This window comes from Mastigoproctus giganteus, chromosome 12 (genome assembly GCF_048544385.1).
Source record: "Mastigoproctus giganteus isolate SK-2022 chromosome 12, ASM4854438v1, whole genome shotgun sequence".
NCBI classification, from domain to species: domain Eukaryota; kingdom Metazoa; phylum Arthropoda; class Arachnida; order Uropygi; family Thelyphonidae; genus Mastigoproctus; species Mastigoproctus giganteus.
In genome coordinates, this window is record NC_143586.1 from 89,673,756 (window position 1) to 89,701,600 (window position 27,845).

Below are 27,845 nucleotides of genomic sequence, written 5' to 3' on the forward strand. Positions count from 1 at the left end.
AATTTATCATGAATGCTAAGCATAATATATTTAATACTATTAAATAAAGCGTCATAATTTTTTATGCAAACTTTATCAACTGTCTAAATGGTTTAATGATGTTGTATAAGTGAGCAGCCAAGTGTGAAAACACTGAAGTTTTGTATGATACAATAGGGCGTACGGGAAAACCGGGTTTGTGAAGTTTAACCTGTCTAAAAAGTACAGGAGTATTGTATGTCATCGCTTTCAGCTCTTTATTGTTATTGTTTTGTTGTATTGGTTTACTAAATTTGTGAATACAGACTGGTCTATCACCCTGTAAGTGGAACTGTCCGTTATATCAGACAGCTCCACTTACAGGGTGATAGACCGGTCTGTATTCACAAATAAAACCATAGAAATAAAATCACTCTTACGGTATGCAGTTAGGGTTTTGTTGTATTGGTTTACTAAATTTGTGAATACAGACCGGTTTATTACCCTGTAAGTGGAACTGTTCGATATAACGAACAGTTATATCGGACAGTTATAACGAACAGTTATATCGGACCTACTGTAAGAGTGATTTTATTTCCATGGTCCAATTAAAAGAGCTGAAAACGAGGACATAATATTCCTGTACTTTTTGGACAGGTTAAAGTTCACAAACCTGGTTTTCCCAAATGCCCTATTTATCATACAAAATACATATGATACCTATTGTATCATACAAAAATTCAGCATTTTCACACAGCTGCTCGCTTATACAACATCATTAAGCCATATAGACAGTTGATAAGGTTTGGCATAAAAAATTATGACACTTTATTTAACAGTATTAAAGATATTACACTTGGTGTTCATGATAAATTATTTTCGTTAGCTGTTACCTCTTTGCACACCAATGTAAATGTGGACTACGCTCTCAATGTAGTTTGGGAACTGTTAAACAAAGATTCTATCGCAATAAATCACACTAAATTACCCAAAAAAGACATTTTTAAATTAATCAAGCTTCTTCTTGAAGCTAACCATTTCACGTTTAAACAGACTATATACAAGCAGGTTTTCGATTTACCGATGGGTTTGAACCTGATTGGTCTTATAGCAGAAATCTACCTTGCCAATATCGAGGAAATTCATTTAACACCGTTTCTCCTCCGCATTACTTACTATGGGAGATATATTCACGATATATACTTGTTATAACAGATCACAACACCACTCGGTACATTTTACATTGGAGGAGGAACAGATAGAAACAAAAGCCTTGAATTTCTTAAATTTCACTCTCACACGTGACATGCAAAAAATTCAATTTAGCATTTACCAAAAATACACCAATTCGGGAATGTAAATGCATTACCGGAGTTATCATTAATTCATGTATAAGAGGTCTATTATATTTAACCAGTTTTTTAACGCTTACAAATATTCCATGTCTGAACCCACCTTACACTTAGAAATTGTTACACTAACCAACAGGTTTTTAAAATAGAGGCTATCCTCACTCCATTATAAATCAAATCAGATTACAGGCTGAAAATAAAACAGCAAATATGATACCCATTAATAATACCAATAAAACACACTTTATTTCCGTGCCCGTACGTTGAACAATGGTACAGGCAGCTTAATAAACTCTTTAGAAATATGAATTAAAAATTATAGCCAGGCCCATGCAGAAGCTCCATAATATATTAAAAAATCACACAATTCTTCCTTCTTGCTTAGCACAGGTAAATGATCTTGTGTACAAGATTTCGTGTAGTGAGTGTGATTCCTTGTATGAGGATTCCACTCGCTGTACTTTAGATTTACGTGTCGGAGTTGGCCTTTCATGCGGTCATTTGATGGTCACGTATTCCTATTCAATGAAGCAGTAATTTTAAATATACAACACAATTACATAAAATTAATGATCACTGAAATACTTGAAATGAAACTACACGAAAATTCTATCAACGTGCGACGGCCTTACCTAATTTTGGATTTCTGGCCCTTTTTGCACATGTGCCAATATAAATCTCTCTATTTCAGTGTCAAATACACACACAAACACTTCATGATATTCCCATCCAGTGAACACGGCGATCAACCTAAAAGTGTGGTCTTCCTAAGGAAGGGAAACAGTTGTGCATTTCATTTAACTTAAGTATTCATCCAAATTGTAACTTTTAATCCTTTTAATTTTAATCGTGTTTTTAATTGTGATTTTAATATTGATTTTAATTGTTTATTATCGGAAGCAGTTTTAAATATTTATTCTGACACAATGTCTTCTTGCTGCGGTGGTTTTATGTGTTTTGGAGTCGGGTTGGGGCTTTCGATTCCTTTATGCATCAGATTTGGTCATATCTCTATGAGTGAGGGAATTCATTTTTTCATATTATTTTATTCGTCACATTTGGGAGAGAATTGACTGGAAGCATTCCACGAAAAAGATTGAGGTAATCTCTTACTTTTTTAATATATTATTATGGAACACATGTACACCTTTTGACAGCTTTCCTTATTTTTTTCTTTTATAGCAACACATATTTATGAGGAGCTTGGAATAATACTTCACTGTCATAGTAGAGCCTTTTGAAAATAATTTATTAGTATTACATCATGCTGATTCCAAAGAAAATGACATCAACTTGCCAGAACTTTGTTGCACCTTTGCCTTTTTTGGGTGGGGTGGTAATGCTGCATGCATCTGTTGTTTTGATATCATAGTGATAAATCCAAGTTTCACCCATGGTGACTAGCCATCAAAAAAACTCCTCTTGCGTCTCCTAGCACATTGACAACATTTCATGTGGGCATTGTGCCCTTTCCTTCTTCTGGTAAGGGGTCAGAAGTTATGGGTTGTGTTAGGGTAGCTAAGAATAGGAACAGGTGCGTGTATACTTGCGTGTACACCAATGCTAGGAGTTTGGTAAATAAATTTGATGAATTTGAGGTATTGCTCAAAGCATCACAGGCGGATACTGCTGGGATATCAGAGACGTGGTGTCACACAGATATAAGGAATGCAGAACTGGAATTTGGGGATTACAACATCTACAGAAAGGAGAGACAGGATAGGAAGGGAGGAGAGGTTATGCTTTTAGTTAAGAAACACATAAAATCCAAGGAAGTGAAGCCAGTCGACATCGCTGGACAGTGCAGTGTCGAGTCAGTTTGGTGTGACATAAGCATTGGGAGATCAAAATTAAGAGTAGGAGTGTGCTATAGGCCTAATGACTCTGATGAGTATAATAAGAAACTGTACAGAGAAATAGAGTGAGCCAGTAAATCAGAGAGTCTTATAATGGGGGATTTTAATTTCCCAGATATTGACTGGAATGTTTGGGTTGGTCATTCACACCCTAGCAAGGCTGTTGTGGATTTATTGGATGATTGTTTTCTACATCAGCATGTTTGGGAGGCAACTAGAGGGAGTAATACTCTTGATTTGATTATCAGTAGTGATTCTTCATGCATTAAGAATCTGGAGATAAAGGAACCACTAGGTGGCAGTGATCACAGTGTGCTGAAGTGGGATTTACTCAAAGAGGTAACTACCATCAGGGGTAAAGGGAAGGGTTATTGCTTTCGTAAAGGTGACTACGATGGTCTGAGACAGTATTTAAATTCTATACAGTGGGACCAACTGATGATGTTACCAACAGCAAATTCGAAATGGGAAGCATTCAAAGGACTTATCTTGGAAGCTACTAGGCTTTTCATATCAACTAAGAAATATTGTTCAAGATTTAGGCCTAAATGGATGTCAGATGAAGTAATGAGACATATGGCAGAGAAGAAAAATGCATGGGATACATATAAATTAACATGTGACACAGAAGCCTATGATAGATATAAGTTGATCTGTAACCAAGTTACAAAGGAGGTTAGGCACGCGAAGGAAGATTACGAGAAATCTTTGGCAAGGGATGCAAAGAAAAACAGCAAAGAATTCTTTACTTTTGTAAACTCTAGAAGGAAGGGGATGAATCAGATTGGTCTACTTGATATCGATGGTTCAACTGTTGATGATCCTGCTCAGGTAGCTAACAAACTAAATGAATATTTTGCATCGACATTCACACATGAGGAGTTATTCAGCAAGAGGAATGCCAGAGGTGTATTCAACTCTGGTAGTAAGCTAGATAATCTTGTAATAACTGAGAGTAAAGTGGAGGAGAAATTGTTGAAGATAAACACAAGAAAGGTACCTGGGGTGGATGGGATCTATCCAGTTATATTAAAGGAGGCAGCAAAGGAAATAAGCAAACCTTTATCCATAATTATGAGAGCTTCCTTGGACTCAGGGGAGGTGCCCATAGACTGGAGATGTGCAAATGTGACCCCAATTCACAAAGGAGGATCAAAGGCTGACACAAGTAATTGTAGACCTGTGAGTTTAACTTCTGTTCCAGGAAAATTAATGGAGGCACTGGTTAAAGAAGCACTGCAGGATCATTTAGACAAGACTTCAGTTATAGCTCGGACACAGCATGGTTTTGTTAAAGGGAAGTCTTGCCTGACCAATTTGATTCGATACTATGATGCAGTCACAAAAGAACTGGATGCAGGGAATAACTTTGATATTATACTTGGATCTTAGAAAGGCTTTTGATACTGTTGCACATGGAAGACTGCTACACAAATTGGAGCAGTGTGACATTGGAGGCAAATTGCTGCTATGGATAAAGGGGTGGTTGAGGAGAGAAGACAGAGAATGGTAATCAATGGACACTGCTCATCGTGGACTAATGTTATTAGTGGAGTCTTTCAGGGTTCAGTGTTGGGTCCATTATTGGTTTCTGTATTTATAAATAATATTGATGATGGTATATCAAGCTTAATGTCCAAGTTTGCAGATGATACAAAGGTTGGCAAGGTTGTTAAGGACACTACTGATGCTATGCTGCTGCAACAGGATCTGGAAAGGTTGAGCAGATGGGCTGAGAGGTGGCAAATGAAGTTTAACATTGACAAATGTAAAGTACTACATATGGGAAACAGCAACCCCAGAGCAACGTATCAACTCTGTTGTACTAAACTGACATTGGTAGAGAATGAAAAGGACCTGGGGGTAATTGTGCAGGCAGATATGAAGTTCTCTGAACAGTGCAGACGGGCTGCAAGAGTAGCTCATGGTGTCTTGTCAGTGATATACAGAAATTTTTCTAGCAGGGATAAGGAGGTGATTATCCCCTTGTATAAGGCAATGGTCAGGCCACACCTTCAGTACTGTATACAGGTCTGGAGGCCTCATTTCAAGAAGGATGTAGAGCTGCTGGAACGAGTACAGAGAAGGGCAACAAGATTAGTGAATGGAACAAAGGGTTTCTCTTACGAAGAAAGGCTTAAGTTTTGCAAATTACAGTGTCTGGAGACTAGGCACCGGTGAGGTGATCTGATAGAGGTGTGTAAAGCCTTGAATGGTTTGAGTATGCTCAATGCTGATGGGATTCTTCCTCTTGCTCAGAATAATCACCTGAAAGGGCATAAATTCAAATTGAGGAAAGGCAGATGTAGGATAGATGTGCGGAAATTTGCCTTTAGCCAGCGGGTAGTTGGTTGGTGGAACAGACTTCCATCCCTTGTTGTGGAAGTTGATAGCCTAAATAAATTTAAGGCTCAGCTGGACAGGTATTTCGAACGAATGGTGGGACGAAGTTGAAGTTTTTTTTTTTTTTTTTGGCTGATGCTGTATAAGCTTGCTTACTTGCATCATATGTCTCTACTAATGCTAAATCTGGGAACCCATCTAGCAGGCACTTTACTCATATGCAGCTGTTGAAGGATGTTGTTCTCCACAGACCTTACACTTATTTGGATCTCTGTAGCTAGTTCTTTGATGCTAATACAGTGATCTTCCAGGATTAATGCCTCAATTTTTGCAACACTGTCTTCTGTTACAGCAGTTGCTGCCCATCCTGGGATTTCTTCATCATGCACTGAGGTTCTTTCACATTTGAACTGTTTATTCCAACATTGTTTATTGCAACAACACTGTAACCTCAGCAGTCTTCTCCATAAATAGTGACCATTTCTTCACGGATTGTTTTGGGTATTTTCTCTTGAAATGTGCAACTGAATCACTGATTTGTATTCCACTTTATCCATTGTGACACTTCACTTCATTCTGTGCTGCAAAGGAAAAAAACAGCATGTGTACTCTGTACACAAGAAAAAGGTTTTTTTATATGAAAACATCTTTGACTTGGACAAGGTTAAAGGGTTAGGCCTTCATAGTCGTTACGTCTGCAGTTGCAAATTCTAAGCCAAAGTAATGGATAGCTCTCTGGAGTGTATAATTTTATCATTTCCACACCATAATCGATTACAGATATCACAAACAGCTCCAAATGTAGTTTTTAGAAATTGTGGTTCAAATTCTTTACAGGAGTTACAATCATGTTCGATATTCTTGCAAATGATTTCATGCTAAACTACTGTTGAAACTTGTGGAGGATCTACAATAGGCAGCTGAACTGAAATTCAGTTTTGTTTCTTTTTGGATGATGCAATCGAAGCTGGTTGTTACAGTATACTCTCTCTCTAGATGGTTAAATCTATTTAAATTCCTTAGGTAAGATTCATTTGAACTCAAATTTTCTGAATCAAAATCTGCACAAAGTTCTTGAATGTAATTTCATGATGTTGATGGAGAAAATGAATTTTCAATGACATTCGGCAGCCCATGTTTTTGTAGCACTCGAGTAAATTAGATACCAACATTTCATAGTTTTCTTCTTTCCTGTTACCCAAATAACCATGTACTGCCACCTTAAATGATCACCAAGCTGCCAATTCAACCTTCTTTAACTGGGTTTCAAACACATCGTCTTTTGGGAGTTTCCTAATTTGGGTTCTTACGGAAATTCCTTCCTTAAGTTTGGCATATTTTAAATTAGGAAACACACTTCTCAAGTATGCAGATCCGTTACCTTCTTTATCTAGTCAGTTCACGAAATTTTTCATCAATCCAAATTTGATGTACAGGAGTAGAAGAACCTTGTTTGATTGCACTAAAGGAATATATTTTACATTGCATTGTCCTGGTATGAACTTGTCCCATTGTTGCACAATATAATGTTCTTCTGTCACATGGCTATCCCACAAACAAACAAACAAAAAAAAAAAAAAAAACAATATTTTGTGAAACCTCCCTGCAAACCAATAACCTTAATATCACTGCATACGTTCCAACCATGATCCTGGTATTTTATGGCATGTAGAATCTTAGACATGCTTTCATGATTTTCTTTTAAGTACCACTAAATGAAGCACAGGAACTGATGGCAATTCATTGCCATTATGAAGCAAAACTGCTTTTAAACTTAATTTTGAGGCATCTATGAATAAATGCCATTCATCTGACTTATGCACGACACCTAGTTCTTTCAGAAATCCATAATTTTTGCAAAAACACATTTTCCTCCATAGCAAAATATTTTGAAAACTTTTCCTACCGCAAGGGTTGTGGGCTGCACCCTCCTACTCTCGAGGTGCTGTTTATGTTTGGAGAATAGGTTTGCAACCCTGAGAACATGTCACGATCATCTAATACTTGGAAAACCTTGGCAGGCACAGCCTACAAAAATGCTAGGTGTGCTCTCTTCAAATTGTAAATTGTTGCATTGGAATTTGAACCTAAGAACCGTAGAAGTCTGTTTATCACAAGAAAACCGAGGCCAGAATTGATTGCTAAAATTAAGAGAATTAGCTTATATCTGTTAAAATAAATCAGTATGTCATACATTACTGGCTAGATTATGCAAAATTGGCATATTTTGGTAAAAATATGCCAATTTTGCAAAATGATTCGTCTGTGTGTCTTATACTTTGTCAGCATAACATAGCCGTATTACTGTAGATGAAACCTCTTGCAAAGTAGGAATTAACTGCAAAATATGTCATGTCATAAATTCACAAATGCTTCTTATTTGCTTGTATGATAGAATAGAGAGTGAATATACAAATTTTTTGTAGCCTTGATTGTGGCTGAGTGCTTTTCACCTGAAATGATGTATGAGTTAGCATAGTAACATCGTTGAATTACTGTATCACCAGTATCCCATAAGAAATGTAGATAATAACAATTGGAACTTTTGGCCATTTGTGCATATCATTGTGAGACTAACTGATTATCCACCAAATCTGCACATATCATACTAGGACTATTATAAGGTATTTTTACAAAAGTTTCTTTGCCCAAGAGACCATAAGTAGCAAAGTCTCACAAAGCATAGTTCCTTGATTCTGCACTAGATTAAGTGAGGTGCTGTGCGTTCTGCCACAATACCTATGTCATATTACCTACAATCAAGATGTGAGTTTACTGAACTTTAACTGTATGTTTGCTTTAAATTAAATTGTTTAAAACAAACTGGGTGATTTGAGTTGCTTCAGTATACTTTATTCAGTCATACCATTTACTTTAGAAATCATCTGAACATTATTTTAAGGTTTCTCGTGCTTGAAACTCTTCTAGGAACACACTTTGATAGCTTCATTAGAATGAATACTATGCCATACACTAAAAGCTGTGATGGTCAGGAAAGAGACATATTTTAAAAGAATGTAAAATATGTCCCTTGAATTGGAATAAATCTTTATTTAGAAATTGTGAGAACTTTTTAATGGACATGCTTGCATTCATGTATATTTCTGAATGTGTTCAGAAACATGAACACTTGTGGTCAAGTAATTAATATTTTTTTCTTAATAAACTTAAACGATGTTATTGTTTTGAATATTTCATAATTTTGAAAAATCTGTGGCAAACTATAAAGAAATAAACATTTCACCTTGTGAACTTGTGTTTGACATTTTAAATGTAGTATTTGACAAAATGCTACTTTCATTTATTATTACTGGATTAATGGAAGTAATTTTGCAGCAAACTACTACAAAAATGATAAAGAAAGACAAAAGTAGTGACTATTATCAGTAATCTAAGAACACTGTAATTATCCATAAATAATAAATACACTTGAGTGTCAAATGATTTCACAGCAGAAAATGCTTTTCAGAACTAAAATAGATCAAAATTAGCACTGGTTTGACATAAATTTTTTATACCTTTTGTCATTAAAATGCCTTATAAAATATCATTATTGTTTATTTGTTGATTATAAATTTCCTTTGAAATATGAACTGGCCACAAGTATCTATGAAAATATCAGTTTTTCAAACTTCAGTATTGTCATTTAGTTATATAATTGATAATTTTAATTCTATAGTAATCGAAATAATTAATGAGAGTCATAGTAACCTTAGCTCTTCTATATGAAGTTTGTTCCTGCTAAAGGAGATTTTTTTTTTGTTTTTTTTTTTTTTGTTTTTTTTTTTTTAATTCTAAATGATTAGTCGGAAGAATCACTTGACCATCCATTAATTCCTCAACTTTGCATTCCTGATCCTACAAGTGTCAAAGAAAGTTCAGCATATAAATGGTAAGAGAGATGTCATGTACCTATCATTTTTAATATATAATATATTTATCAATTTTGCAAATTTAAAATATTTTCTTAATTAGATATGATTTTGCAATATCTTTTGCTGAAATACTTTTCAATTACTGCATGGTGTGGAATCTACTGGTGCCACGCCATGCAGTAACTGAATTAGCATTAGCATTAGTAGAGGCATATGATGCAAGAAAGCAAGCTTATGCAGCATCAGCCAAAAAAAACCGCTCTCATTTCACCCCTCCGTTCGTTCCAAATACCTGTCCAGCTCAGCCTTAAATTTATTTAGGCTATCAACTTCCACAACAAAGAATGGAAGTCTGTTCCACCAACCATATACCCCTTGGCTAAAGGCAAGCTTCTGCACATCTATCCTATATCTGTCTTTCATCAGTTTGAATTTATGCCCTCTCGGGTGATTATTCTGAGCAAGAGAAAGAATCCCATCAGCATTGGGCGCCTCCGTAGCCAGGTGGGAAGGAGCAACAGTGCGTAGCACACGCTTTTTGATTAGACTGGGGTTCGAGCCCGTCACCTCCAAATATGGAGGATGCAGGAAGGTCAGGGAATGACCACTACATATTCCCGGAGCAATATGGCCTTAGTTGCTAATGCTCCTAAAAACCAAATAACAAACAAACCATCAGCATCGAGCATGCTCAAACCATTCAAGGCTTTATATACCTTAATCAGATCACCTCGCAGGTGACTAGTCTCCAGACACTGTAATTTGCAAAACTTAAGCCTTTCTTCGTAAGAGTAACCCTTTGTTCCATTCGTTAATCTTGTTGTCCTTCTCTGTACTCGTTCCAACAGCTCTACATCCTTCTTAAAATGAGGCCTCCAGACCTGTATACAGTACTCAAGATGTAGCCTGACCATTGCCATATACAAGGGGATAATCACCTCCTTATCCCTGCTAGAAAAATTCCTGTATATCATTGACAAGATATCATGAGCTACTCTTCCCATATGTAGTACTGCTGATTCCCGTATGTAGTACTTTATATTTGTCAAGGTTAAACTTCATTTGCCACCTCTCAGCCCATCTGCTCAACATTTCAAGATCCTGTTGCAGCAGCATGCTGTCATTAGTGTTCTTAACAACCCTGCCACCCTTCGTATCGTCTGCAAACTTGGACATTAAACTTGATATACCATCATCAATATCATTTATAAATACAGAACACAACAGTGGACCCAACACTGAACCCTGAGGGACTCCACTAATAACATTAGTTCACGATGAGCAGTGACCATTGATTATCACTCTGTCTTCTCCCACTCAACCATCCCTTTATCCATAGCAGCAATTTGCCTCCAATGCGACACGCTCCAATTTGTTCAGCACTCTTCCATGTGCAACAGTATCAAAAACCTTTCTAAGATCCAAATATATGATATCAAAGTTATTCCCTGCATCCCCTTCGCACCTCCATAGACAGGTGGGAAGGAGCAGCAGTGCGTAGCACACGCTTCTTGATTAGACCGGGGTTCGAGCCCGTCACCACCAAATGCGGAAAGGTCAGGGAATGACCACCGCATATTCCCGTAACAATATGGCCTTAGTTGCTAATTCTCCTAAAAAACCAAATAATAAACAAACAAACAAGCATCCACTTCCTTTATGACCACATCATAGTATCCATTCAAATTGGTCAGGCAAGACTTTCTCTTAACAAAACCATGCTGTGTCAGAGCTATAACTGAAGTCTTGTCTAGATGATCCTGCAGTGCTTCTTTAATCAGTGCCTCCATTAATTTTCCTGGAACAGAAGTTAAACTCACAGGTCTATAATTACTTGTGTCACCCTTTGATCCCCCTTTGTGAATTTGGGGTCACATTTGCACATCTCCAGTTCATGGGTACCTCCCCTGAGTCCAAAGAAGCTCTCATAATCACCTCCTTTTCCCTGCTAGCAAAATTCCTATATATCATTGACAAAACTCCATGACCTGCCCTGGTAGCCTGTCTACATTGCTCAGAAAACTTCATATCTGACTGCACAATTACTCCCAGGTGTTTTTCATTTTCTACCACCTTAAGTGTAGTACCACGCAGTTGGTACTTTTCTCTCGGGTTACTTCTACCCATGTGCAGTACTTTGCATTTGTCAAGGTTAAACTTCAGTTGCCACTTCTTAGCCCATCTGCCCAAATTATCTAGATCCTGTTGCATTAGCACACTGCCATTACTGTCATTAACAACCCTGCCAACCTTTGTATCATCTGCAAACTTCGACACTAAGCCTGATATACCTTCACCAATATCATTGATAAATATACAAAACAACAGTGGACCCAACACCGAACCCTGTGGGACTCCACTAATAACATTTGTCCACGAAGAGCAGTGCCCATTGATTACCACCCTCTGTCTTCTCCCACTTAACCACCCTCTGTCTTCTCCCACTTAACCATCCTTTTATCCATTGTAGCAACTTACCCTTAATACCATTCTGCTCCAATTTGTACAATAGTCTTCCATGCGCAACAGTGTCAAAAGCTTTCCTGAAATCCAAGTATATGATATCAAAATTATTTTTTGCATCCAGTTCCTTTGTGACCACATCATAATAACCAATCAAATTTGTCAGACAAGACTTTCCCTTAACAAACCCATGCTGTGTTTGAATTATTGCTGCAGTCTTGTCTAGATGATCCTGCAATGCATCTTTAACCAATGACTCCATTATTTTACCCAGAACAGAAGTTAAACTAACTGGTCTGTAATTACTCATGTCAACCTTTGATCTCCCTTTGTGAATTGGGGATACATTTGCACATCTCCAGTCCGTGGGAACCTCCCTTGAGTCCAAGGATGCTCTCATAATTATGGCTAAGGGTTTGCTTAGTTACTTTGCCGCCTCCTTTAATATAACTGGATAGATCCCATCCACCCCAGGTGCCTTTCTTATGTTTAACTTCAACAATTTCTCCTCCTCTTTGCTCTCAGTTATTACAAAATCATTAAGTACCCTGCTACAATTTGATAACCTTCTGCCATTTGCAAACCTTAATAATTCCTCAAGTGTGAATGTAGATGCAAAATACTCATTCAGTTTGTTTGCTATCTGAGCAGGATCATCAACATTCGAACCATCGATGTCAAATGGACCAATCAGATTCATCCCCTTCCTTTTAGAGTTTATATAAGTAAAGAAATCCTTGCTGTTTTTCTTAGCATCTTTTGCCAAAGATTTCTCATAATCTGCCTCCGCCTGCCTAACCTCCTTTGTACCTGATTACAGACTAGTTTATATCTGCCATAGGCTTCTGAGTCGCTTGATAATTTATATGCATCCCATGCATTTTTCTTCTCTGTTACGAGTCTCATTAGTTCATTTGATAACCATTTAGGCCTAAACCTTGAACAATATTTCTTAATAGGCATGAAACGTTTAGTAGCATCCACAATTAATTGCATGAATGTTGCCCACTTAGAATTTACTGTTGGTAACATCGTCAGTTGATGCCACTGTACAGAATTTAAAAACTACTGTCTGAGACAACTGTACTCACCTTTACGGAAGCAAAAACCCTTTCCTTTACCCCTGATGGTAATTAAATCTTTAAGTAAATCCCACATCAGTACACTATGATCACTGCCACCTAGTGGTTCCTTTATTTGCAAATTCTTAATACCCGAATGATCACTGCTGATAACCAGATCAAGAGTATTACTTTCTCTGGTTGCCTCTCGAACATGCTGCTGCAGAAAACAATCATCCAATAAATCTAAAAAAGTCTGACTAGTGTGTGACTGACCAACCCACAAGTTCCAGTCAATATCTGGGAAGTTAAAATCCCCCATTATAAGACATTCTGATTTACTAGCCCACTCTATTTCTCTATACAGTTGTTCATTGTACTCATTCGAGTCATTAGGCCTATAACACACTCCTACTCTTATTTTTGCTTTCACAGTGCTTATGTCACACCAAACTGACTCAACAGTTCACTGTTCATCTATATCAACTGGGTGCACTTCTTTTGATTTTATGTTTTTCTTAATTAACAGCATAACACCTCCTACCTTCCTATCCTGTCTATCCTTTCTGTACACATTGTACTCCCCAAATTCCAGTTCTGCCTTCCTTATATCTGGGTGACACCACGTCTCTGCTATCCCAACAATATCCGCCTTTGATGTCTTGACCAACACTTCAAATTCGTCAAATTTATTTACTATACTTTTAGCATTAGTATACATGCACCTATTCCTAGTTACCCTAACACATCCCATATACCCACCTATTTCACGATGACTGCCATCCGTCCCTGAAACCCCCAACACCCCTCGCTCCAGGTCGATACTTATTCTAATAGAAGTTGTGAAAGAATCACCTTCACCTCTGCCTGCGGCTACTGTTAAACTATTAGTCCTTGTATCCCCCAAGGCAGCAGTTTTCCGACCCACCTAACACTGCCTCGATAGCATCAGCAAATATTCTTGCGCCCTTTCTATTTAAGTGTATCCCCTCCCTGTAGAAGCAGTCTCTCCTGTTAACAAGTACAGACCAGGCTGAAAAAAATTCTATCCCTTTAGCCTTGCGCAATCGTTCCAGGGCCGAATTAATTGACAGGGTTCTCATCATATACTCCCTCCTATCATGTCTGGTCAGAATTGCAGACACTTTCAAATTCAACCCTAATTCATGGTTTTTGTTCAACAGTGACATGTACTTGTTAAGTAATTCTGCCGGTCTCCTACTCTTAATATCATTAGTGCCAACGTGTACAACTATATCACCTTTTGTGCCCTTAAAAGATGATATCTGCTCTACAACGTCATCAACCTTTGCCCCTGGCAGACATACCCTGGTCCTGTTCCACCTATCCTTTTTACAAAGCATGTTCCCCGTTTCCCTGACAATAGTCACCAACAACTACTAGTTCCTGTGGGACCAGCGCATTCTGCCTTGGGGGTTGCCGCTGTGTCGCGTGATGACCAAGTGCAAGCTCTGGTGTTGATGTGGGCAGCTGAGAGCTTGATGGGCCCCTTCAATTTAGATCCTTCGAGGGCATACACCCTGTCCTTCAAGCTCTCATATAGGCCCATAACAACGCTCAGTTGTCGCCTGATTTCCTTACACTCCTTACATCGCGCACACACAAAGACATCCCCCATGGCAATATCATGTTCTGTTCCAGAGAGTTCGGCAAACATTTCACAAGTTGCACATTTTTTTAGGCCGTGATGCCTTGGAGAATCGCCCCCCTCAGTTCTCCCCCGAGTCACAACACTCCTACCACTTTGTGCCCGTTGCTTTGCTGCTCTAGTCTGTGGCATGATATTTTAAATTAATAAGATCAATAAATTTAATTAGTTAAATGTCAATACTATGCTATCTAATAGAAACAGTGATGCGTATTACGCTATATAATTATATGTTAGAGCTATCTAGTTAACACAATTAAAAATTTGAATTCCCTACCACTCTATACAAAAACAATGGCTGCAAGATTCGAACGAAATAACGGTTTTACATATATTAAATAGTAATCTACAAAAACTCTTTATCTAAATTAAAAATAACCAGGGTAACAATAACTATAAGACTACGTATAACGTACAATATAAAATAACAATTAGGTAAATAAAAAGGCAAACACTTATCGCTTTTTCAGAGCCTGTAATTCACAGCTGTAATTTTTAAAGAGAGTCAGCGCCCTCCTCAGAGAGGCTAGAGTTCTGCAAATTGCAGTGGCTGGAGACTAGGCACCTGCGTGGTGATCTGATTGAGGTGTATAAGGCCTTGAATGGGTTGAGCATGCTGAATTCTGATGGGATCCTTCCACTTGTTCAGATGTAGAATAGATGTGCGGAAATTTGCCTTTAGCCTGAGGGTGGTTAATTGCTGGAACAAACTTCCATCTGTCGTTGTGGAAGTTGATGGATTGAATAAATTTAAGGAGGGAATGGTGTGTTTTTTTTTTTTTTTTTCTAGCTGATTCTGCATAAGCATATACTTGCGTGTACACGCAAGTATACATGCACCTGGTCCTATTCTTAGCTTCCCCAACACAGTCCGTGTATTTTCTTGTTCCGCAATGACTCCCAACAGTCTCTGGAATCCCCTGCACCGTGTTTTTCAGACTGCTGCTCATTCCAATAAATGCAGTGCAAGAATCACTTTCACCTCTGCCAGCAGCTAGTGTTAATCTATTAGTCCGTATATCCCCCCCCAAGCTAGCAGTTTTCCGACCCACATAACACTTCCTCGATAGTATCAGCAAATATTCTTGCACCCTTTCTATTTAAGTGTATCCCATCCCTGTAGAAGCAGTCTCTCCTGTTAACAAGTACAGACCAGGCTGAAAAAAATTCTACCCCTTGAGCCTTGCACAATCTTTCCAGGGCTGAATTGATCGACAAGGCTCTCATCATATACTTCCTCCTATCGTGTCTGGGCAGAATTGCAGACATTTTCAAATTCAAACCTAATTCACGGCTTTTTTTCAACAGTGACCTGTACTTGTTAAGTCATTCCACCGGTCTCCTACTCTTAATATCATTTGTGCCAACGTGTACAATAATATCACCTTTTGTGCCCTTGAAAGATTATCTGCTCTACGTCATAAACCTTTGCCCCTGGCAGACATACCCTGGTCCTGTTCCACCTATCCTTTTTACATACCATGTTTCCCGTTTCCCTGACTTAAGAAACAATACCTTGATTCAGTTACATTAAGTAACTGAATCAAAGTATTGAGAAGATTTCTAGCATGTATGAGGATAATTACAAAAAAAGTTACATTTAACTATTGTAGCCTAAGAGACATTTATTGAGGTATGTAACATTAAACCTTGCACTACTTTTCCACATAGTCACCAAGTTGGTGTAAACACTTCTCTGAACGTGTAACTAAATGTTCAATTCCCTGATGATAGAGATCCACTTCTTGGTCATTCAGCCACCGTCGAACTGCTGTTTGCACCTTCTCATTATGTGATAGTCACAAGGCGAAAGATCGGGACTGTACGGCGGATGGTGCCATACCTTCCATCCAAAACTTTGGAGCAACTGTCGCGTTGTGCATGCATTGTGTGGCATCGTCCTGAATGAGAACAACACCTTTGCTTAACTTTCGAGGCCTATTCTTTTTCATGGCTGTTTGCAAAGCCGTAATGTTTGTCAGTATGAGGCAGCATTAATTGTTGTGTCTTTTGCCATAAATTCCATGTAAACAACTCCTTCACAGTAAAAAAACACAGTGGCCATGACCTTTCCTGTTAATGGTGCAACTTTGAATTTCTTTCACACAGGCGATATTGTGTCTCCATTCCATAGATGCTTGCTTCGTTTCTGGAGTGAAATAGTGCGCTCACGTTTCATTGCTAGTGATGATGCGGTGTAAGAAGTCATGGCCTTCCACAGAATAGTGCTGAAGGAAGGTTAGAGATGACAAAGTTTGCCTTTGTGTTCTTCTCTCAGTGAACGAGTACCCTATCGTGCACACAATTTGCGATAGTCAAGATGTTCACAGATGATGGAATGAACACTGCCTATCGAAGTATCCAACTCCTTTGCCATTTCTGCGACTGTTAGTCTTCGCTTATTGCGAATCGCTTCATCAACCTGCATCACATTGTCTGCAGTGGTCGACGTTGATGGCCTTATTTTTGATCAGCATCCGTCAATTCTGTGCGACCACTTTCAAACTGCTGGCACCACTTCACTATTGCTGGATGTGGCATTGCATTTTCCCCATACACCGCCATTATTTCATGATGAATCTCGGAACAATTGAGACATCTCACCCACAAAAATCATAGGCCCCGGGTGCCAAGCGAATCCGAGGTCAAGCGTATCTAGTGCGAATCAAAGAGTGATATTTCTGAGAGATAAAAGTTCTTTTTATTTATATCGTTTTCTATCAGCAGTTTATTTCTCATAAATAAGTTCTCCACTTGTAAAGTATCAAGTAAGGACAGAGGAAGGAAATTCACCTTTCTTTTTGTTATATATATTATATTCTTTACTAACAACTAACCTTTCTAACCGCTTGGCCTCCTTGCGGCACTGCTCCTGCCTCCCCGTGGCGGGGCCGGAAATCTTGGCAAGTAAGTCCACTTGCCAAGGGCTAAAAGGAGCAATCATGGATAACACAAACCAAAATGACATGAATAATGACAACCCAAAGAGATTGAAGACAGATCGGATGGAGCAACCCTGCCCATCTTTCCTAATCTTCCACTCTCTCAGTAACCAGCCTATGAGCAAATTGTCTCCCTTTGTTATACAGAAACATCTAGAGGGTATAGCAGGATCTCCCAAGACGGTGAAGAGACTGCAATCAGGAGACTTACTCATAGAAACCATGAATCAAAGACATTCTGAAAAGCTTCTACAACTGACAAGCTTTGCTGGAATTCCTGTAAAAATATCCCCTCACGCAACCCTAAATTCATCTAAGGGTGTCATATCGAGTTGGGATTTATTAACTGTCACCGAGGAAGAAATAACTCAAGAACTGCAGGGACAGAACGTAATTGAAGCGAAAAGAATAATGATTAAAAAAGATAATCAACTGACACCTACAAGAAATATTATTCTCACCTTCAATACGCCAAATTTACCCTCCTCTGTAAAAGCAGGTTATTTATTTTGTCGCATTCGCCCATACATTCCCAACCCTTTAAGATGTTATAAATGCCAAAAGTATGGGCATTCTCAAACTGTATGTCGAGGAATTCCTGTCTGCCCCAACTGTGGGTCCTCAGACCATATACAAAATGACTGTACTGCTACAAAAATGACATGTACAAATTGCAAAGGCGACCATCCTGCATATTCAAAGACCTGTGAAAAGTGGAAAACCGAGAAAAAAATAGTAAAATACAAGGTTGAAAACAAAGTCAGTTATCAAGAAGCAAGAAGACTGGTTGCACCAAATATAAACCAGAATATTACCTATGCAAATGCTGTAAAAAAATATCAAGCAGTCTCCGTTCAAACCGACGTCACAATCCCTACTAATAAATCAATTTCAGATTGGGCTAGAAATGTCCTCTCTGACATGCAACCAAATGTATGCAAGCAACAATCCAAGACCACAGACCAAGCAAATAATACACCTCTGACAATACCAGCGGTAACTCCTCCACCAGTGATTGCTACCACATCTTGTATTACAAACACAAATACTGTGAAAATTATTCAGGACCCAACCATGGACACAGATGGCACATCTATTCAGGAAGATCCTGTTTTAGAAATCCATGCCGAAGAAGAAGAAATGGACATTGGTAGGCCAGTTTTCTCCAAAAAAGATAAATCTAGATTAGAACGCCATAAACCAGTCACCTTCAAAAAGCAGTCAGAATCAGCTCCATCAACTAAACACAAATAATGCCTTGTATTTTACAATGGAACTGCAGAGGCTTTCGTTGCAATACAGACGATATCCAAGATCTAATTAATCGATTTTCTCCAGTTGCCCTTTGCCTTCAGGAAACTTACTTAACTTTGCAAATTTCTCCTTCGATAAAGAACTATTGTCTTTATCGAAGGGATCGTAATACAACAAATGCTGCCCATGGTGGTGTCGCAATCCTGATAAATTCCAAGATCCCAACTAAACATATTCCACTTCAAACTGAAATAGAAGCCGTTGCTGTGCGTATAATGCTCCATATTGAAATAACATTAGTATCAATCTACTTACAGCCAAACCATACTTACTGTTTAAAAGATCTTGAAGATCTCCTTATACAGATACCTCCACCTCTCTGTATGTTAGGGGACTTCAACGGGCACCATCCCTTATGGGGCGATCCTAAATTAGATAGACGAGGACGACTCATTGAGAGCCTAATAGAGGCAGTAAACCTCACTATACTCAATACTGGCACACACACCCACGTTCAGCTCCCAAGTGGACATAGCTCAGCCATAGATCTCTCCATTTGTTCTCCATTACTGGTCCCGACCATAGAATGGTATGTTTTAAATGACATAATGGGTAGTGATCACTTCCCAATCGTATGCAACCTATTAATAGCACAGGCTCCTCCTGCTAAACCCTTCAGAAAATGGAAATTTGCCAGAGCAAACTGGCCAAAATTCCGGTCATCAGTATCTTTTGATGAGGGAAAAATCCGTCTCCAGTCTATCGATGATGTGACAGAATACATCACGTCACATCTGTTAAATGTGGCTAAAGAAGCAATACCACTATCAAATCCCTCGGTTCGTAGGCATTATAATTATTGGTGGAATGAACAATGCACAAAAGCCAAAAAAGCAAAAAATAAAGCCTGGAATTTGTTTAGGCAGTATCCAACAACACCCAATCTAATAAATTATAAGAAGTCAAAAGCAAAAGCACATTTCATACAAAGGCAAGCCAAGAAAGAATCCTGGACCCGTTTTGCATCAAGCATTAACAAAAACACTGACACCAATATAATATGGAAAAAAATTAGACAGCTTTCTGGTAAGTTTCCTACCGTTACTTCACCAATTCTGTCCTGTAATGGGCAAGATCTATCTGGTCCTCTGGATATCGCAAATGGTTTGGGCAAAACTTTTGCTGAAATCTCAGCGGCAGCAGCTTATACTCCACCTTTCCAGAGAATTAAAAACACTGCAGAACGGCACTCTATTAATTTCCAAACTTCCCTCCTTCTGCCGTATAACAAACCCCTACAATATTCCGAACTCTTGCATGCTATTGGAGCAGCCCACAATGGTGCTGCCGGACCAGATGGAATCTATTACGTCATGCTAAAACATCTTAATGACAAAGCTTTGCGTCTCCTTCTGGTCTTTTACAATCGTATTTTTCTAGAAAATGTCTATCCAACTTCTTGGCATCATTCTACTGTTTTGGCATTCCTTAAACCCGGAAAAGATCCAACCAATCCCCATAGCTACAGACCAATATCTCTTTCCAGCTGCCTCAGCAAAATTCTAGAAAAAATTGTCCACTGTAGACTCGTCTGGATCATTGAGTCAGAACAGCTAATGAGCAATAGTCAGTATGGCTTTCGTCAAAACAGGTCATGCCTGGACCTTATGGTTAAGGCTGAATTTGCCATTCGTAATGCCTTTATTAAGCATGAACATCTAGTAATGGTTTCCATAGATATCGAGAAGGCTTTTGATACCACCTGGCGGCATGGCATACTAAGAGATCTTTACTCTCTTGGTCTACGGGGCAACCTTCCTATATTTATAAAGCATTTTCTACACAGTAGATCGTTTCAAGTACGATACCAACATGCCCTCTCTGCAACTTTCATTCAGGAAGAAGGTGTTCCACAGGGATCAGTACTGAGTGCCACACTTTTTGCTCTAAGAATAGATTCTATCACCAAACAACTTCCAAATACTGTCGAAACTTACCTTTATGCAGATGACCTTTCCATCTCCTGTCATTCCCAAAATATGAGATCTATTGAACGACAGCTTCAGATATCATTAAATAAAATACAGCAATGGGCCAGCCTTAATGGCTATAGGCTATCACAGCAGAAAACAGTTGCTATCCACTTTTGCAGACAACGCAAATTTCATCTGGATCCTGAACTTCACATCTCTAATATTTCCATCCCAGTCACTAGTAACATTAGATTTCTAGGTTTAATCATGGACAACAAGCTAAATTTCTTAGAACACATTAAAAAAGTACGTACTGCCTGCTTAAAAAAGATAAACATACTCAGAGCTTTATCTGCACAAACGTGGGGTGCAGATCGTACCTGCCTTCTTCGATTATACAGGGCATTAATCAGATCCCGTCTTGATTATGGAGCTCCCATTTATGACTCTGCCAGAAAGAGCGCATTACGCTGGCTTGATCCAGTACAACACAGTGCACTGAGGATTGCACTTGGCGCATTCAGAACATCGCCAGCACATAGCCTTTACATTGATGCTCACGAGCCGCCACTATCTTTACGTAGGAAATTGCTATTGCTAAAGTATTCTGTCAAGATACAAAGTTGTACTTCGCATCCCATCCAGCCTTATCTTTTCAATCCACCATTAGAAAATCTGTACAGAAATAAACCTAGCATAGGAAAACCAGCTGGTCACCGCCTTCTTGAACTACTGCAGGTTTGGAATATATCCATCCATTCCGTACAACAAGTAGCCACATGTACTCAACCACCATGGGTTCAACCTCCTTTACCAACCTGTGACACTTACCTCTGTCAGTGGGGGAAGAATGTTTTGCAATCATCAAATATCAGACAAGTTCATGCTGTTCACACTCAAAAGTATGTTGATTTTTTACCAATATACACAGATGGCTCTAAATCCAATTCAAAAGTTGGAGCAGCTGCAGTGTTTCCGAATACAATTGTATCAGCAGCCCTTCCTCCTGATTTCAGTATCTTCTCAGCTGAATTATTCGCAATTAAATTAGCTTTAAAAAATCTCCCTTCTGACTGCTCTTTAAAATCAGTAATTTACACTGATTCCCTCAGCTCAATCAAGGCTTTGTGTAATTCCTCAGATAAATTTCACCCTGTTATAAATGAGATTAGAAAATTATTACTAAAGATAAAAGAACATCACCAACTGGTCACCTTCTGCTGGATACCAGCACATTCTGGTATTTTAGGCAATGAACAGGCTGATAAAGCTGCAAAAAACCCAACCAGCTTAGATTTAACCAATATCCCTGTCCCAGCCTCAGACTGTGCACTAATGATTCATACTGCATGCCTATCAGAATGGACAGCACTATGGCATTCCCAAACGAATAATAAACTCTTACAGATTAAACAGGTTCCGAAAATCTGGCTCTCCAGTATCCGGACATCAAGACGGGAAGAAGTAATTCTTTCAAGAGCAAGAATAGGTCATACTTACCTGACCCATCTTCATTTACTCACAGGAGATGATCCACCACAGTGTCCACATTGTTCTCTAAATTTGACAGTGAAACACATTCTCATTGAATGTCCATACTATAAACAAAACAGAAATACAATCCTGCTATCTTTGGTTAACGATCGAAAACCAATAACTCTAGAGAATATCATAGGTGACAATGCAAACATTCCGGAATTTTTTAACTTTCTGAAAAAAATTGGAGTTTTTAGTCATTTCTGATTACTGCCCTTTCTGACGTGACAAGAATTTCTTATATATTATTACATTAAAAGAATAGGCGCATTATAGCCAAAGTTGCTTATGCGCCATAAAACCCCCACAACAACAACAACAACAACAAAAATCATACTGTTCCGCGTACCTCGAACTTGGAGTAACATTCTCGCTGATGTGCTATTATGAATGCTTGCTCCTACACAATTGTTACCACTACATCAACAAAACTCACCTATCAGGGGGTGCACGATACAAACTCCATTCGCACAGGCACCACATTTGTTGTGCAATTATACCAAGAGATGGTGGCAGGTGTAACTTATTTTTTGAATGCCCCTCATACTAAAGAAGAGGAGTTGTGAAAGTCTTATGAATGGGAAGAATGTGTTCAAGAAGAGAATTGTTAGGTGTTAGATTGAAATTGAAATATGCCTATCAGAATACTTATTAAGTATTCTGATAGGCATATTTCATCAGTATCAGTATTCTGCTAGAATGCCCTAGCAGAATACTGATTCTGCTAGGGAGAGTGTTTTATCTCACCTCAACCCTATTCAACATTCAGCTCTTAGAACAGCACTAGGTGCATTCAGAACATCTCCAGTGCAAAGTTTGTATGTTGAAGTTCATGAACCTCCTCTAGATATCAGGAGAAAGATGTTGCTGTAGAATTATGCAACCAAGATCCAAAGCCAGGTGACCCATCCTAATTTGTCAATACTTTGCGATCCACAGTATATGACCTTCTGTAGAAACAAACCAGAGACAGTTCTGTCTGCTGGTATTAGGCTAAAGCAACTAGCAGAAGATTGGGATATACACTTCAATAAAATCTTGCAAGATCCTTTAGATCCCGACCCTCCATGGTCTGTCATCATGCCACCTTGTGACACATTTTTCCACCAGTGGGAAAAACACTCTCTGTCAGACTTTAGCCTCCAACAGATATGCATTGAGCATACCCAACATTATCCCAACTTCGCTAAAATATATACAGATGGATCGAAGTCTGACAGTGGATCGTGTGGAGCAGTGGTACTCCCTGATACTGCCATTTCTCTATCTCGTCCAACAGAGTGTAGTAGCTACACAACTGAATTATATGCCATAAAGTTTGCATTAGAAAATATTTTCCATATGTCAGTTCAAAAGAGCATAATACACAGACTCGCAAAGTTCTGTACTAGCATTGCAAAACAATTCCCCTGTTATTAAAGCTCATTAGAACGCAGTTGATACATTTCACAGAGCATCAGCAGAAGGTTATCTTTTGCTGGATCCCAGGCCATACTGGAATACCAGGAAATGAAATTGCGGATGATGCTGCCAAACATCCATTCAGCTCAGCCCCAACGTCCCTAGTACCATTTACAGATTATAAAATGAATATGCAAAGTATATGTAAAGGTTAATAGGCTCTTCAGTTGCAAGTGCAATTTCCTAATAAACTACTTCAAATAAAACCGGTACCAAAATTATGGGCTTCTAGCCTCATTGCAAACAGACAAGAAGAAGTAATTCTAGCCAGAATCAGCCATGCTCATTTATCCCATCTGTTCCTTTTGTCAGGGAATGAACCTCCTCGGTGTAATCACTGTCATACACTACTTACAGTCAAACACATACTTCTGGAATGTACTCTATATAATAATACTCAACTAGTGTTATTCAGTTCTCTGTCAAATTTAAAGGAACCCTTGTCGCTTAGCCGTATCATAGGTGAAAAATCAAATCTCACAGAATTCTTCTCCTTCCTAAAACGAATAGGATTGTATAGCCATTTTTAACTGCTTCTAAATCTACCAACACAGGCAGTATGAACCACTTTCATACGTGCAATATGGCCTAAGTAGCCATTGCACTTAAAACCCCAACAACAACAACTGTCTACTTGTCCCTATTAGACTTAGAAAAGCAAAAAAGTAGAGGGTAACTAATAGTAGGAATGGAGGAGGAAATGAAACTGTGTGGAAGAATGAAAGGGACAGTAACTACTTCAACTCACACCACTTAAAAAAACTCAAACTCCTTGAATAGGCAATACTTCCCCAGTAGAGAAGACTGTTGGTTGCCCATTCTTGGAACCTCCGGACAGCATCAGGCTTCCCTGGTGACCGTTTCAGGGCTGTTTGGCACTCCTTCGGTGGGCAGGTACACTGGTGATGCGATGATGACAGAACAGCTATGAAGTATAACTCCACAATATGAGAGATGCCCGATGGTGTATAAAGTGAATTAGACGGAAGCACTTTTAGGGTTTAAGCCTTGGGCTGCGAAAGAATATGGCAACGTATAAGTTTGTGCAAAAGCAGCATATCAGTACACAGCAAACTCTAAAAATATATTTCAAAACAGCATTGTTTTAATTATATCTCATATTGTGAATATGAGAAAAAATTGAATATTAAATAAAATAAAATATTGAAAATAATAATAAATTAAAATACTGCAGAGAAGTTTCCCATTTATGCACATAGTTATTAGAACTATATTAATATTAAGCATGCTTAGGTATACGGAAGATTCTGTGTAATTCAGTTTATGAGTTTCTTATCATTACGAAATAAAATAAAAATTCATCCGATACAAATGAGAATTTCCAGGAGGACTTATAATTTAACTAATAAATAAAGGTTACAGTATAATAATACATATACACTTACCGAAGACACTTCTTTTGGAAATCCCTCCTCCAAGATGTCCACGCATAACATAATATCACAGCCGAAGCGCACTATGCTAAAGCAGAAACAGGAATGATGAACCCTCAGAAAAAAAACCTGAGAAACTAAACATGCTAATCTTTTAAAAAAAAAAACGCTAATGAGTGATTCTCAGTACTACGCCCTTTCACTTCCTTATCACTGATTTGATCGGTGTTCTGCTGCATCAAGAGCGTCCCTTCTCGTGTGCCCCACCAGAGCTTCTAATCAAATAGCTCAGCAGGGACCCTGTGGCCTACAGGGTCCCTCCGCGACTCATTTCTTTGTCAAAAATGAAAAAACTCTTTCCCTACCCCTGAGATTGGCTGTTAATCTGATGCAGTGCTTTTCACATCTTCTTAGTAACCAGTCTAGAAGCCTAGCCATGAACAATGGAAAAAGAAAGAGGAAGGAGTATGTGTTTCCTACTCACTGGATTTCCCTATAAAGATTTTCCAAATTTTCATTGACCGTAGGCCGTGGTCAATGTATGAACCAAAAACCGAACCACTTTTCCAAAAAATGTTGGTTCGGTTCACGGTTCAGAAAAATGGGTTCGGTTCAGATTGCAGCTCTGATTGCATTATTGTCACGTTAGCCAGTTTGTTGGTAATAAAGCCATATGTGAAGTAATGTGTTACAACACATAGTACATCGAACCCTGCTGAAACCGGGGCTCCGAGTGCCCATGCTAACCACAGTTCACCTGCAACAGTGCCTACTATGGGCACGCGAGCATCAAAACTGGACATTGATTTGAAGAAGGTCGTCTGGTCCGATGAATCATGTTTCCTGTTGCACCATGTGGACAGCCTGGTACATGTGCATCGTTTACCTGGGGAAGTGATGGCATCTGGGTGCACCGTGGGACAGAAACAAGCCAGTGACAGTGGTGTCATACTTTGGGCAATGTTTTGCTGAGATACCCTGGGTCCAGTCTTCCATGTGCCAGGCACTCTGATGCCTGCCACCTACCTAGTAAAATAAGACCTGGTACCAGGTACACCCTTTCATTGCAACAGTCTTCCCCTCTAGTGGTGCCGTCTTTCAGCAGGATAATGCACCATGCCACACTGCCTGGATTGTTCGAGACTGGTTTGCAGAAGACCATAAGGAAGACCAGGTATTCCTGGCCTTCAAAATCCTCAGACATCAGTCCCATCGAGCATCTATGATTTGTGTTGGAACAGCAACTCTGATCTGCAGTGTCTCAACCACGGACCTTACAGGAGTTAAAGGATCTGCTGGTTACATGTCGGTACCAGATACCACAAGACACATTTAGAAACCTTGTAGTGTCCATGCCTCGCCAGGTATGAGCTTTTTTGGCTTCATGTGGAGGACCAACATCATATTAGGTAGGTGGTCATGATGTTTTGACTCATCGGTGTATGTGCGTAAAGCAACCAGATACCACAAGACACATTTATAAATCTTTTAGTGTCCATACCTCGCCTAGGACTACGAATTAGAAATTCATTAATGAATGTTCACTGTAGATAAACAATACTTTGTTCATAGCAAACTCGAAAGTAGTTGAAATGGCATTGATTTAATTGTATCTCATATTGTGACTACCTTCACAATGGCAACTTGTGAAGGTAGTCACAATATGAGGTGCAATTAAATCTATGCCGTGTCAAACTACTTTTGATTTCATTATGGAACAAAATATTGTGTATCTACACTGAATGTTCATTAGTGAATTTTTAATTCATAGTCCTATGTTTTATACACATATTTAAGTATATACTTCTGTGCACCATTAGCCATCTCTCATATTGCGGAAATTCTTTCCAACTGGATTGCCATGAGTGGAATACCAGGGCACCTACCTGCCCACAGATGATAGGTCAACAAGCCTTAAAACAATGCCATCTAGTTGGTGGTATCCACTGAGCATAAGTTACAATAGTCTTCTTTATTATGAACTGTTAGTTATTCGAGATAGTGCAATCCCATGGCAACTTGTTGTGAAGGTAGTCACAATATGAGATACAATTAAATCAATGCCATTTCAACTACTTTTGAGTTCGCTAGGAACAAAATATCGTGTATCTACACTGATTGCTATTTTTAAATTTTAACAAATAAAAATCTGACAATTATTATTTATTTTCTTCCCTCCCCCACGCGCACACACACAATTTGCATCAGAAAAAGAAATTCATAGATTAAATGTAATATGCTAGTTTTAGACAGTCCATGTGTGCTTTGTGAGTATTGTTATGTATGACTTGCAAATCTAATGTTGCTTCTGAAGAGATACATATATGGAGGGAAAAGAGACTTAATTAAACTAAATGGTTAAGTTTAGAGAACTTAAACCTATAGAGTTTTTATTTAAGGTTTTCTGTGAAGGTATTATCTTATGGGTTAATTGGTAGGGAGACAAATCTGTTTATTTTTCATTTCTGTTAATCATAGAAAACGAAAATAATCATCTAATTTAAGAATAAAAAAAATGAATGCACCTGAAAATGTAATGCACTATGTACATTAACTAAGTTGTTTCTAAATAACTTGTAAGCATTGGAGTATAATTCCTTTTAACTCTTTGTAAGAATTATGGGAGCTTCCTTGGACTCAGGGGATGTAGATGTGCAAATGTGACCCCAATTCATAAAGGAGGATTAAAGGGTATCACAAGTAATTAC

The 27,845-nt window shown here is 38.6% G+C and overlaps 1 protein-coding gene across 1 annotated transcript in view; it reads left to right on the forward strand.

The window, feature by feature from the left end:
- Nucleotides 1-27,845, forward strand: part of LOC150077259 (uncharacterized) — a 196,479-nt gene that overhangs the window by 71,832 nt on the left and 96,802 nt on the right. Inside the window, exon 7 of the mRNA XM_090385833.1 lies at nt 9,316-9,401. Coding sequence (XP_090241959.1) covers nt 9,316-9,401 — 86 coding nt within the window. The remainder of the gene's footprint in view (nt 1-9,315; nt 9,402-27,845) is intronic.